This window comes from Heloderma suspectum, chromosome 4 (assembly GCF_057233095.1).
Source record: "Heloderma suspectum isolate Gila_16-S chromosome 4, 16-S_ref, whole genome shotgun sequence".
Classification (NCBI taxonomy): domain Eukaryota; kingdom Metazoa; phylum Chordata; class Lepidosauria; order Squamata; family Helodermatidae; genus Heloderma; species Heloderma suspectum.
This window is the reverse complement of record NC_139461.1, coordinates 239,426,271-239,439,257: the sequence shown is the minus strand read 5'-3', so window position 1 is coordinate 239,439,257 and position 12,987 is coordinate 239,426,271. Positions and strand designations below refer to the sequence as shown.

Sequence of the window (12,987 nt, the reverse complement as noted above, 5' to 3'; positions counted from 1 at the left end):
TGCTTCACATACATTATGTATTTTGGGCATGATCCTATCCTTGTTCAGACAGAAAAATCTCCTACAACTCTCATCCTAAATAATTTAGGATGATCCACAAGCATAGCCATACTACTGCTCACCCCTAACTCCAGATTATTTATGAAAAAAAATACAAAACACCAGTCCCAACAGAGATCCTTTATAACGTAGTGTGTAATTGCTCCCCTACCCCCGTCCTTTGAGTAGGATTATGCAACTGCAAGTTTTCGCTCCAGCGGGGCAGGAACTTTTGAAAGAATGTGAACCGCGGCGCGAGCGAAGCCTCGCCGCCCCACCCACTACGAAAAGGGTCCAAGGCCTGAACGATCCGAACAGGCCCCTCCATCCGGGTCTTCCTTGCAAAGAGAGTTCTACAGGATATTGGCCTCTGCTTTGGCCGAAGGGATCGGGTTCTGAAAGCCATCTGAAGCTGGGTGCTTGCTCCCCACGGGCTGCGCGGAGGGCCCGGGGAATGGCTGAGTCCGGCTCGCCCGCGGCCCTCCGTGGCGTCGGGGAGAGGACTGCGCCCGGCCAGGCGGCGAGAGGGCTTGGGGCGGAGCATCCTGAACGTGAGGCTGGCGTTGGGTGTCGGCCATCTACGTTCCCCTCTGGAAACCGGCCGGGCGAGTTTAAAAGCGGCTCTCGCTCTTGGCAGGGAAGAGGCGCCTGCTTCTGCCTGAGCCTGTGGACAGCCGGCGGGCGTCGAAGTTCGCCACGCGAGGAAAATGGGAGTCACGCTGGGCTACTGGGATATCCGTGGGGTAAGTCAGGGGCTGGGGCAGCGTCTCGACTAGCGGCGCTCTGAGCCTTCCAAATAACGTTGAGGCTCTTCTTTGTCTTTTGACGGCCAGAGGCTGTGTGTGGCCGAGAGGCAGACATGCAACCGGTATAGTTTTACGAAGATGCATCTGCAGGGGCGGAACCCGCTGCTTTGCCCCTGCTCGTCAAACGTCGCAGAGCCGCTGTGAGGAAAATGGGGCTGCTGCAGCCCTAGAGCTTAAGGCTGCAGTCCTATATACTCACACTAGTGGAGGCTGGTGGCTCCGATTTCGGTGGGGCTGAGATTCCATGTTGGGGTTCAGCCAGAACTCCAAAGGAGCTATCCAAGGTGCTGAACCTAGTTTGGGTTCAGCACCTTGGATAGCTTCCTTAGAGTTCTGGGTGGTTCTGGCTGAAACCCAGAATGGATTTACAGCCCCACCAGAATCGGAGCCAGCAGCCTCCACTGACTCACACTTACCTTGGCCTTGCTTTTCAGCACTGATGTATAGGATTGCATGATAAGTGGTTCCCCCTTCTCTCCAGTATAATCCCCCTTTCCTTTAGTGGGGCTTAGCGGGCGCAGACTTAGGGACATGCCTTCCTCCTGGGGAATTGGCTGGAGCTGCTTTCCTCCCCCGCTTCCTAGGCAGCATCAGCTCTTGCACTTGAAAATGAAGGGACCTAAGCAGAAAATACACGATTGACTAACAGATTAATGAAAAAGGTGTGGCATGGAGAGGGGGGGAGGGGCCGTGGCAACTGCTTCACCTTTTTGGAAAGTCAGCCCCGCAGGCAGACTTGGATCCCTCCTTCCTCAGGTGTGTAGGTAGAGCAACTCTTGTCTTTGGAGGTCTCTGTTCAGTATCGGGGCTGATAATCGTGCTGTCAGGGTGGACACTGAGCCCATAGAATCCCAGAGTAGTTCTGATTCTGAGGAAGAGCAGTCGCTCCTGGGAGAGGAGCACGCTCCTCTTTCCCTGGGCCCACAGCTGACGGAGATTCCTCCCACCAGCATTCCTAGATTAGATAGCAGTCAAGGGAGTGACTGAGCGCAGGAAGTAGACTTGGTGGACGTGCGACACCGACGCAGAGAGCGGCACCAAATGGAGGGCGCAGAAAGGAGGCGTAGTGCCTGGTTGGCGCGCATACAATGGCTGCGCCCAGAGGATCCAAGGGAAAAGGGGAGGGACTCTCCCTAGTCCTTAAGTTCAGGGGTCTGCCAGTAATTCCCTTTCAAACGGGGACCAACTGTTCCAACTTAGGGCATAGGTACTGTGCTGCTCAGATCTAGTTGCTACCTGTAGAGTTGTTAAGTTGTAAAAGAAGAATAAAGCTTTGAAAGGAATCCCTTTGTCTGTGTCTGGACTTGGCTACTGGATTAGACTGAGAGAAGCCTCCAAGGAGCCCTTGACACGTGCTCATAGAGGCCCTGTTTGGGAAGGGGAGATGTAGTGCTCAATCAATATTCCACATTTAGTACTGCGACTCAATATTCTTGTTATATAACTATCAATGGGGAAACCTGTACTGTTAGGCTGCATTCATAATAGTGCTAGATAAAAGTGTCTAGTATTTCTGTATGTTTCAGTGCATGCTTCACGTACATTATTTATTTTGTGCACAATCCTATACATGTTTAGACAGAAAAAAACCCTGCAATGCCCAGCATTCCCCAGCCAGTATGGCTGGCTGGGGAATGCTAGGAGCTGTAGAACTTTTTTTCCTGTCTAAACATGCACAGGAACACACCCTTTATGTATTTATTTACAGATGTTATAAACTGCTCTACATCTAAAAATGATCCCAAGTAGTCAATAGGGAAGGAATGGGGGGGGGGGATTAAAAAAGCAAAAGAATAAAAATATGTAAAATCAAGTTATATCAATAAAATCATAGCTTCTCATTCAGGAAAAGCTTGCCTTAAAAAAATAATTAGGGAAGCAATCCTATGGTCACTAGACATTGTCCAGAAGGCCATAGGATATGCTCATTTCCGGGAACCAACCTTGGAGCCTGTGCCCTGAGGTTGGTTCCCAGAAAACCGACCTCCCCCGTCATCTGCGCTGCCTCAGAGGCAGCATGGAAAAGCCCTGTCCTCCGTGCTTGGAAGAGGAGTGCGGAGCGACTGAAAGGGGGCATTCTAGGGGGGCTTCCAGGGCAGGGAGAGCAGAGCTGCACGCATGACACATCCAACGTGTTGTACGGCAGCTTCCGCTCCTGGTCAGTCCCCCTGCCGCACACATAAAGCACATTGCAATAATCTGGACTTCAGGTTACTCGTGCCTGTACCACTGTGGCCAAGCTAGCCCTGATTATCTTAGGGTGCAATGCTGTGCATGTTTAGACAGAAAAAAGTCGTGCAACTTCCAGCATGCCCCAGCCAGCTATGTTGGCTGGGGTATGCTGGGAGTTCCAGGGCTTTTTCTGTCTAAACATGCATAGGATTATGCCCTTAAGAACAGAATTAGAGCCTTGCCCACCAGTTGCCCACCAGTTGCCCACCAGTTGCCCATGGGAAGTCCACAAGCAGGACACAAGTGCAATAGCACCCTCCCACTCTTGTTTCCCAGCAACTGATGTACAGAGGCAGGCATACTGCCCAATTCCGATACTGGAGGTAATATATAGCCATCATCATTAGCTGCCATTGATAGCCTTATCCTCCAGGATACTCATATCCTTCCAGTAATTCTTTCTCTCTACCTTTCTGCAGCTTGCCCATACAATCAGACTACTTCTAGAATATACAGAAACCTCATACGAGGACAAACAGTATAGCACTCAAGGAGAAGGTAAGGAGCTGAAAGGATCTTCCAGGTTCAAGAGTGGCATATCTCTGCTTACCAAATGTTGGGTCTGCCAAGAGGAGGTGGTAATTACCTTTATGCTCTGAAATGTCAGATTGCTTTGGCATGATGACTTGCGTCTCTTAAAACTCTCGGTATTTTCCTCTGGAACTGAGAAATGCAGGGGAATCCTCAAAAGAGCTCCATCCTGTCCCCCACCATCTTGATACATAGAGGCTAACAGAAACTTCTCTTCTACAGTGATCTTTACTCCTCTGCCACATTTTATCACTGACCGTCCCCATAGTACAGAAATGATATAATATATTTTGAGCAAGAATAACTCACTTGAACAGCTGAGATTATTGCCCATTTTTCTTTTTTGTCTTGCTTAGTTTGTTTGAATTACTTATTCATGGAAATGGGAGGAGAGCAGAGAAAGCAAGATATCCAAGAACACTTTGACTCAGATAGAAAAGTTTTGAAGTGATTCATGGTTTTAATTTGACTGGCAAGAAGGGGAATTAACTCCTGGTGTAACCACTGGCCCTACTTTCTGAAGCAAGGCAGGGCTCCTCCAAAGCAGATTGAATCCAGATCGGAACCCTCATGAAACTTCCTTAGTGATTTGAAGGAATACAGAGACCCAGGCAGTGTGTCTGCAAAACTGATACATTTCTCCTCAAGCTTTCGGGGGGCAGGGAGAAGGGGAAAGAAGGTGGGGGGACATTTGTGGCTGACAGCTATAGCTTCTAATCACAGTGGATGGTTTAAACAGGGCAGTCCCAGTGCTGTGGGTCAGGGATATTGAAACAATACACTGCAAGACTGTTCCAGTATTCTGGGCTTTTTGCTAGTTCTTGCTCCCAGGAGCAGGAATGTAAACGCCATTTTTGTGGGATCTGTGGGACCTGGGAGGGTGTTGCGTTGGGTGCTTGCTTGAAAAATGCTGGATATTCAACCCCTTCTATGTCTGCCATTGCATGTTCCACTTCCATCACCCACCCTGTCTTACTGCATTTTCTGTGACTTTGGTGCCAACTGAGGAGAAAGCAAAAGAAGTCTTAAACTGTTTTTCATTCATCATAACTCCCTAGCCCCTGCACCTATCCTTATGAAATTGTGCAGGTTTCTTAGCTAGGGCCGCCTCTATGCTGTATGCCATTTTCATAACAACTCCCTCACAAAGAATATAGGGGTATAAGCTCTTACTTTGGGGGGGGGGACCTACAAACTGTTAATAATAGCCCCTTAGGAATGAGCGAAAATCAGGTGTGTCTAAGCTTTTGGGGCCATTGGACACATTTGGACAACTCCCAGCTGAGACCAGGAAGAAGCTGGATATAAAGGAGAAAATAAACCTGGGCAGCTTCAGAAGTGGACTTGGCATTTACTGTTCATATCTATACTTACAGCTCCGAATATCGACACAAGTCAGTGGACGAGTGTGAAGGAGAAGCTGGGCTTGGACTTCCCAAATGTATGTAGCAGCTGTGGCATAACCAGAAATGTGTCATTGTGTGTGGGGGGGCAGTTTGCTGCTGCTCACATTGGGTGAGTGAGAGTAAGTAGGGAATGGGCCTGCCCATGCTCTTGCAAAGGCACGCCTGACGCGCAAACTGCCTTGTCTGACTCTGCTTCATTGTGCGCTCCTTCAAGTCAAGATTGCAGCCCAATTGACAACCAGGACCGTGTGTGAGAAGAATCTAAAGCAGCAGGCTAGGGTGAGCTTGGCATCTCCCGTGAATTCTTGGCCTTTTGCTTGAGCACAGGCCCAAAGTAAGCTAGACGTCAGGAATTTTCAGCAACTGTAACTTCAAAAAAAAGAGCAAGGCCCTGGAAATCCCACAGCAAAAACTCCCTTGTGCAACCTTCCAGTGTTCGAGTTTAAATGTATATCATTCAGACTAGAGATGTTGTTTTATCTTGATGTAGGATTTGGAATACTGGGGAAGGAGGGAAGAACCAAAAGCAGCTGTGTGCCAAAAAAAGGAAGGAGCTAGACAAGAGGGGAAATAAATGGCTTATTTGCTGTCGCTGCTGCTCCTTCCCTGTTCTTTTCCATAGAGACTGCCAATTGAGGTAGCTGTTGGAGTCCAGTGCTTGCCTAATCCCGTCTTCAAGTGACTGCAGTATTTTTTTGACCACTGAAAGATTCTGAGCAGAATTCCTGTGTCCATTGTCTGAAGGCCTTGATTAACAGATTTAGCATCCAGCAGTGTATTCTTTCTTCAGGCCATTTCTGCTTAGATAATCTTCAAATAGGCACATTCCTACTGTTTATCCTAGGACAGTTGGAAGTTATTCAGTGAGGATGACTGGTTGATGAAGTAACATGTAATTTCACTGGTACCATTAACGTCCTTCTCTTTCCCTAGCTCCCATATCTAATTGATGGTGAGAGAAAGATTACACAGAGCAATGCCATCTTGCGATACATTGCACGCAAGCACAAGATGTGTGAGTGGTTTTGATGCCAGTGATTATTTAGATGCCAGCTTAAAATTAAAATATATTGTTGCTGAATAGTTGATTGGCAGGAAAGCCTTACGTTCTGTATGTGTTGCTTTGCCATAGGTGGTGAGAGTGAAGAAGAAATTATCAGAATGGATATACTTGAGAACCAGGTCATGGATTTGCGAATGGGATTTGCAAGATTGTGCTACAACCCAGATTTTGTGAGTTTTGTGGTTTGTGCCCTCCTTCCAAATTGGTTCAGATCAGGAATTCAGCAGATAATTTGAGAATTGCTTAGGGATAAATATGAAGTGAGTGGGCAGGAAGTCAGCAGTTATGTAAGGCTTAATAAATAAGCCTGAGATTGGAAGGGGAACAAAAGCTCTGTGTTTAGAGCTGGGTGGTGGAAGAGAAGAAAAGAGAAGAAGAAGCCTAGGAATGAGGAGTTAATAGTTCAAACTTCACAAAAGCTTAGCTGGAAATGAGTCTGAATATTATATTCAACCACCTCTTCTTGCAGGAAAAACTCAAGCCTGAGTACTTGGAGCAACTACCCGGGAAGCTCAAGCTGTTCTCCCAGTTTCTGGGGGACAGAAAATGGTTTTTAGGGAAGAAGGTATGTGAGCTGAATGTGATTAATATAGAGACTGAGATATCTCAAGTTTTCTGTTTCAATTTAAAATGTTTTCCTTTTTCAAATTTTGTAGATCACCTATGTAGATTTCCTTGTGTATGATATCCTGGATCAGCAACGGATGTTTGAGCCAAAATGCCTTGATCCATTCAGAAATCTCAAGGATTTCCTCGACCGCTTTGAGGTGAATTTTACTGTGATTTATGCTGGATTTCCAGCACAGGTCATTGAAGGTTGTTTTTATCGATAGCAAAGTGAACGTGATCCTCACCACAACTGATCTTCCCCAGATCTGCCTACATTCTACCATATCACTTGATGTTGCAATCCCTAATTGATACAAACAAGACCTTACTAGGGATGTTGGAGAAATCCACAACGGATCGAAATGACATTGGATTTCTCTGAATCCAACCCACAGAATCCGCAGAGCACCGGCTTTTCCATGTCATACAGACTTGCAGACCATTTTTTAATTTTTCTGGAATTGTACACAAATTTGGTTGTACAAAATTACAAAGGTTGCTGTAAAATATGGCACTGTATATGCCATTAAAACACCAACATTTTATACATATCTCATGTATCTTCAGCCTCTGCTGTGTACTAATCATTTTCTTGTGCACTCTGCTCATTGATTTTACAGGATGCTCAGAAAAATACACAAAATGTTATGTACCAGTGAAAGTTCCATAAACTGTAGTGAATGTTTGGGGCATATATTTCCAAAGGGGAGGGGGCAGAATATCTGAATCCATCAATGAGCAGACGACAGAGTGGACGACACCTGATAATCCGCAAAACATGGACTGGATTAAACACAGTCCACTTATCCCTAATCTCTGTCTTTTCAAACAGTCAACCCAGGCTTAATAAACCATGGTTCATCTGAACTGGGTCATACCCTTCAGCAAGGAACAACCTCTGACACCACATTTGGTGACACAGGTGTAAGAGGCAGAATCTTGTCTGTATGAATTAAAAGACTGCAATATCACCTATGATTTATGAAGCTAGGAACAAATACTCCTCCCTCTCCTCCTGATCCTGGTTTATTTTCCTGGTTTCTTAATCAACAGTAAGCTAGAGTTTCCTAGCTTGACACTTGCCAGGATCTTTGCACAAACCAGCATGCTGTGGTTTATGCAAAACATAAAAATAATTGAAAACTGCACTTCCAAGTTCCAGTGCAAGAGTGCTCCCCTATCCATATAATATTGAAAATGGTAACTAAGCACCTGCTGCAAGGGCATGGGAAGAGTCACCTCCCAACTCCTTCCTTGGCAGGAATTGATGACATTGTTTAAGCTGCTGCAATAGCTTTTCGAGATCTGGGCTTGAGGAGTCTTTGGTTAATGCTTAAATCAGTGTTACTTCTCTGGTGTGGCAAAGGGCAATACAGCTGACTTAAGTATTAACTAAAAGTTTTGACCACTTGATTTCCCCCCCCCCCGCAAAGGTTAGTCATCTGCTTTTTGTGGAATTTCTTTTAGAGATGCTGTGCTTTCCCTTTCTTAGGAGATGCACGTTCCAACACTAGCTTTGTGTCTGGCTTTTTTCTTTTTTTAAAAAAAAACACAAGGCTGAACATTAGGATGACTATTCCTCCCCATCCCCCTGCGGGGAGGCAAAACAAACACACACACACACACATCACTGGGCGGGTGGTATGACTGACTGGTGGGAATTGCATAAAATGTGTCTTTCCAGAACATAATAGGGTTATGCTCTACTCCTCGCTAGTGCTTTGTTTGGCTCTCTCTAGCCCGGGGTGGGCAACATGGAGCCCATGGGCCACATACAGCCACCGCTGGCCTCCACTGTACTGCCTGACCCAGTTGTAAAAAAGGAAGAAAAAGAAATGTCTGAAGTGGACATTTTGACTCTTTCGGTACTCTGTAGCTACAGGGCAAACAAGCTAATTTTGACCCTTTGTGCACTCTAGCTGCTCTGGATGCTAATTTTCAGTTTATTTTTATTTCATAATGTTTAAATTTTTTATTTCGTTTTTTTCAATGCTATTGGAGGGGGGAGGTGCACCCTGCCAGGGGGTCAGTCTGCAGTGTGGGGGACAAAACCAGCCCCCGGACCTCCTGAAGTGGTTCACGCCTGCTCTAAGCTGTTGCGGGCAGCTGCCTAGAAATGTGGCTACAGTGTGTGCCCAGCGCCATGAAACCCCATCTTCCCCAACCTGGCTCCCTCCCGTTGTTTTGGACTACAACTCTCAGCATTCCTTACCATTGGCCATGCTGGCATCTGTACAGCACCAGGTTGGGGAAGCTGAAACAGACACCCCACACCCTCCCCTCATGTGCAGGGCAGAACCTGCACTCTGATTTACAGCAAACCAGCTCTTGCTGCACGCACACCGTGGAAAGACCTGCCATACTAGGATGGATTGAATGGTGGCAAAGGTCGTGATAAGCTTGTATATTTTAAAAATGCCACCTGCCCCATGTCATGGCTAATTTACAGTAAGTAAATAAATAAATAAATAAACAAATAAAGCTGAAGGCTCCCAGATACTAAAGAGCCATTTGCAGTTTTCTTCATGAGTTTGGTTTAAACTATTGCAATGTGTAATGATATTGTTAGCTAATAAAGATCCTTCTGCTGGCTTTCTCTGCAGGCCTTGGAGAAGATTTCTGCCTACATGAATTCTAGCCGTTACATGAAGACTCCTGTCTTCTGGAGAACCGCCAATTGGAGCAATAAAAAAGAGTAGAGAAGACCATGAGCCCTGCAGGGCTGACCCTTGTAGACACAGGCTGGGTTCACACAACACGATAACACACATTCAAGGTTGAGTGTGGATTGTCATTGAAATGTGGGTTGTTGTGCTGTGTGAACCTAGCTGCGCTAATGATCTGTAGTTTGTTAACAATGAAGAACCCACAAAGAGAACACATGGTTTGTTGTTGGGTCATGAACCGTGGGTTGTATGTGGTTAAGAAACTATGGTTTGTTAGCACAGCTGGGTTCACAACAACCCATGGTTCAACAACAACCAACACTTGTGTTGTGTGAACCCAGGAATGACTTGCCATTCCTCCATGCTTGTAAACTTTATTATGCCATGGCTCTAATGCCCCATTCCAAGATATTAGCTAATAAAAGTTGTTGGCATTGAAAAATTGTCTTGGCTTCTTTATTTCCTAGTTTGTGGTCACAAATTCCCCTTGGTAATTCTCTCCTCCATTTTAAAGTTGGGGTCAAGTGCTGCTAGAAAAACGTAGCTTTCCTATGGAAATGTTTCTATTTATTATTTGTTATTACATTTATATCCTGCTGCATTTCCATGATGTGACTGAGACAGAATAACAGTTGTGTTGCTAATTTTTTGCCACAAAATATATTTTTAAATATGCCTGTGCCACAATAATGCTTTGTGGGAAATGCCCTGCTTTAAATTGCTGGGAATACAGTGGCGAGAAAAAGTTTGTGAACCCCTTAGGATTGTCACATATTTCCAACCTAAAATGTTATTAGATCTTCATCTAACCCCATAATCCTAGATAAAGAACAATAGATAATCTGATTAAACAAATGACAAACATGATGCTTTTTCAACATTTATCCACAACTAATTCAACATTCATAGAATCATAGAACAGTAGGGTTGGAAGGGGCCTATAAGACCATCGAGTACAACCCCTGCTCAGTGCAGGAATCCAAGTCAAATCATCCCTGACAAGTGGCTGTCCAGCTTCATCTTGAATGCCTCCAGTGTGGGAGAGCCCAGCACCTCCCTAGGTCATTGGTTCCATTGTCGTATTGCTCTAACAGGCAGGAGGCTTTTCCTGATGTTCAGCCAGAATCTGGCTTCCTGTAACTTGAGCCCATTATTCCGTGTCCTGCATTCTGGAATGATCGAGAAGAGTTCCTGGCCTTCCTCTCTGTGACAACCTTTCCAGTACTTGAAGAGCGCTATCATATCTCCCCTCAGTCTTCTCTTCTCAAGGCTAAACGTGCCCAGTTCTTTCAGTCTCTCCTCATAGGGCTTTGTTTCCAGTCCCCTGATCATCTTTGTTGCCCTCCTCTGAACCCTCTCCAGTTTGTCTGCATCCTTCTTAAAGTGTGGTGCCCAGAACTGGACACAGTACTCAAGATGAGGCCTAACCAGTACTGAGTAGAGGGGAACTATTCAATATCCATGTGTGAAAAAGTATGTGAACTTTTTTTCAGTACCTGGTGGCACCTGGTGGTACTTTTTTTCAGTACCTGGTGGTACCCCCTTGAGCACCAATGACTTTAAGTGTTTCCTGTAACTGTTGGTCAGTCTCTCACATCGGTTTTGAGGAATTTTGCCACTTCCTTCTAACTGAACTGCTTCAACTCAATGACATTTGAAGGCTTTCTTGCATGAACAGGTCGCTTCAGGTCCTGCCACATTTTGATGGGGTTTAGGTCCAGACTTTGACTAGGCCATGGAATTTCTTTTTCTGCAGCCATTCTTTGGTAGATCTGCATGACCCACTTTTGGTTCAGCTTCAGCTCACAGGTGGACAGCCTGACATTCTCCTCTAGAATCTTCTGATACACTGCAGAATTCATGGTTGTGTCAATGTTGGTGTCAGGGTGGAAACTGAGCCCATAGAGCCCCAGAGCAGTTCTGATTCTGAGGAGGAACAGCAATCCGTGGGAGAAGAGCCAACTCATCCCTCACAGGCACAGCAGCTGGCAGAGATTCCTCCTGCCGGCATTTCTGAGATAGATAGTGATCCTAGCAGTGAGAAAGTGCGGGAACGAGGCTTGCTAGATGCTCGACGCAGACGCAGAGAGCGACGAGCAATGGAGGGTGCGGAAAGGAGGCGCTTGCACGCCAAACGAGCACTACAACGGCCACCTCCCATGGACCCAAGGGAAAGAGGGAGGATCTCTCCCTAGCCCATAAGTTCTGGGTCTTCAAGTGACTCTCTTTCAAACGGGGATCAACTGCCTATTCGAAGCTTAGGCCACTCTGCTGTTCCTTGCTTTAGTCGCTGGTGATTAGCATCTGAAAGAGTCATTAAGTTGTAAAAGGATTAAAGTTTTGAAAAGAATCCTTTCGTCTGTGTCTTGAGTTGGCTATTGGAGTCTACTTAAAGAGGCCACCAGGGCGTTCCTGACAGATGGCAAGCTGTCCAGGTCCTGAGGCAGCAAAGCAGGCCCAACCATCACATTCCCACCACCTTGCTTGACAGTTTGATGAAGTTCTTCTCTTCGAATTCAGTGTTTGCTTTTCGCCAAACATAACTTTTCACATTGTGGCCAAAACATTCTACCTTTGACTCATCTGTCCAGAAAACATTGTTCCAGAAGTCTTGCGGATCATCTATATGATCTTTAGCGAACTTCAAATGGACAGCAATGTTCTTTTTAGAGAGCAGTGGTTTCCTCCTGGCTATCCTTCCATGAACATGATTCTTGTTCAGTCTTTTTCTGATTGTTGAGTGATGAACACTCAATTAGCCAAGGTGAGAGTGGCTTGCAGTTCCTTGGATGTTACTCTGGAGTTCTTTTTTACTTCCTGGATGATGCGCCGGTTTGTTCTTGGAGAGATTTGATAAGATGACTGCTTCTGGGTAGAGTGATTGTGGTCTTTAACCTTCTCCATTTGTAGACTGTCTGACAGTGGATTGGTGGAGCTCCAAATCCTTAGAAATGGTTCTGTAACCCTTTCTAGACAGATGAGCAGCAATAACGGCTTTTCTGAGGTCCTCATAAATGTCTTTTGATCGTGGCATGACATGTTTCCATACAGCCATATGGTGAAGACCAAACTCACAAAGTTTCTGATCCTTTTATAGGGTGGGGCCTCCCAAACTCACCCCTGAAGATCTACCTAATTACTTAAACACTTGATTCTAATCATTCTCTGATGCAGCCAGGCGTTCACTTACTTTTGCACATACCCTGACTCATTGTTTGCCTAATTTATACATCTTTTTATTTTACAAGACATGGAATTGGTTAATATAAACCCTATTGAATATTTAGAAAAGGACTGGTTTTGATTCACAAAGGCTAGCATGGTAAAACTATTGAATTTCCATAATTATCATTAGGGTTCACAAACTTTTTCTTGCCACTCTATGTGATTCCCTGCAACTAAACCACAACCTTGTGCATCAGTTCCATTGTTATACTATTGAACTTGCTACCTTAAGATGTAGTGATGGCCACCAGTTTGGATGGTTTTAAAAGAGGATTAGACAACTCATGAATTTTTCATCTGTCTTTACTGCTTGGAGGACAGATACCTGTCCCTGAACTGTTTTCAGGAAGTGAGTTTGAGGAACTGAGGCAAATAGTGGTGACAAAATATGAAGTTCTCAACCTTGTTGA

The 12,987-nt window shown here is 45.5% G+C and overlaps 1 protein-coding gene across 1 annotated transcript; it reads left to right on the top strand.

The window, feature by feature from the left end:
- Positions 1 to 679: 679 nt before the first annotated feature.
- LOC146348329 (glutathione S-transferase 2-like) lies at positions 680 to 10,218 on the top strand. The gene is made up of 8 exons (XM_084852864.1): positions 680 to 782; positions 3,497 to 3,575; positions 4,985 to 5,049; positions 5,948 to 6,029; positions 6,147 to 6,247; positions 6,547 to 6,642; positions 6,734 to 6,844; positions 9,290 to 10,218. The coding sequence occupies exons 1-8, from the start codon at positions 747 to 749 to the stop codon at positions 9,383 to 9,385; spliced, it is 666 nt and encodes a 221-aa protein (XP_084708990.1). The 5' UTR covers positions 680 to 746; the 3' UTR covers positions 9,386 to 10,218.
- The last annotated feature ends 2,769 nt before the right edge of the window (positions 10,219 to 12,987 follow it).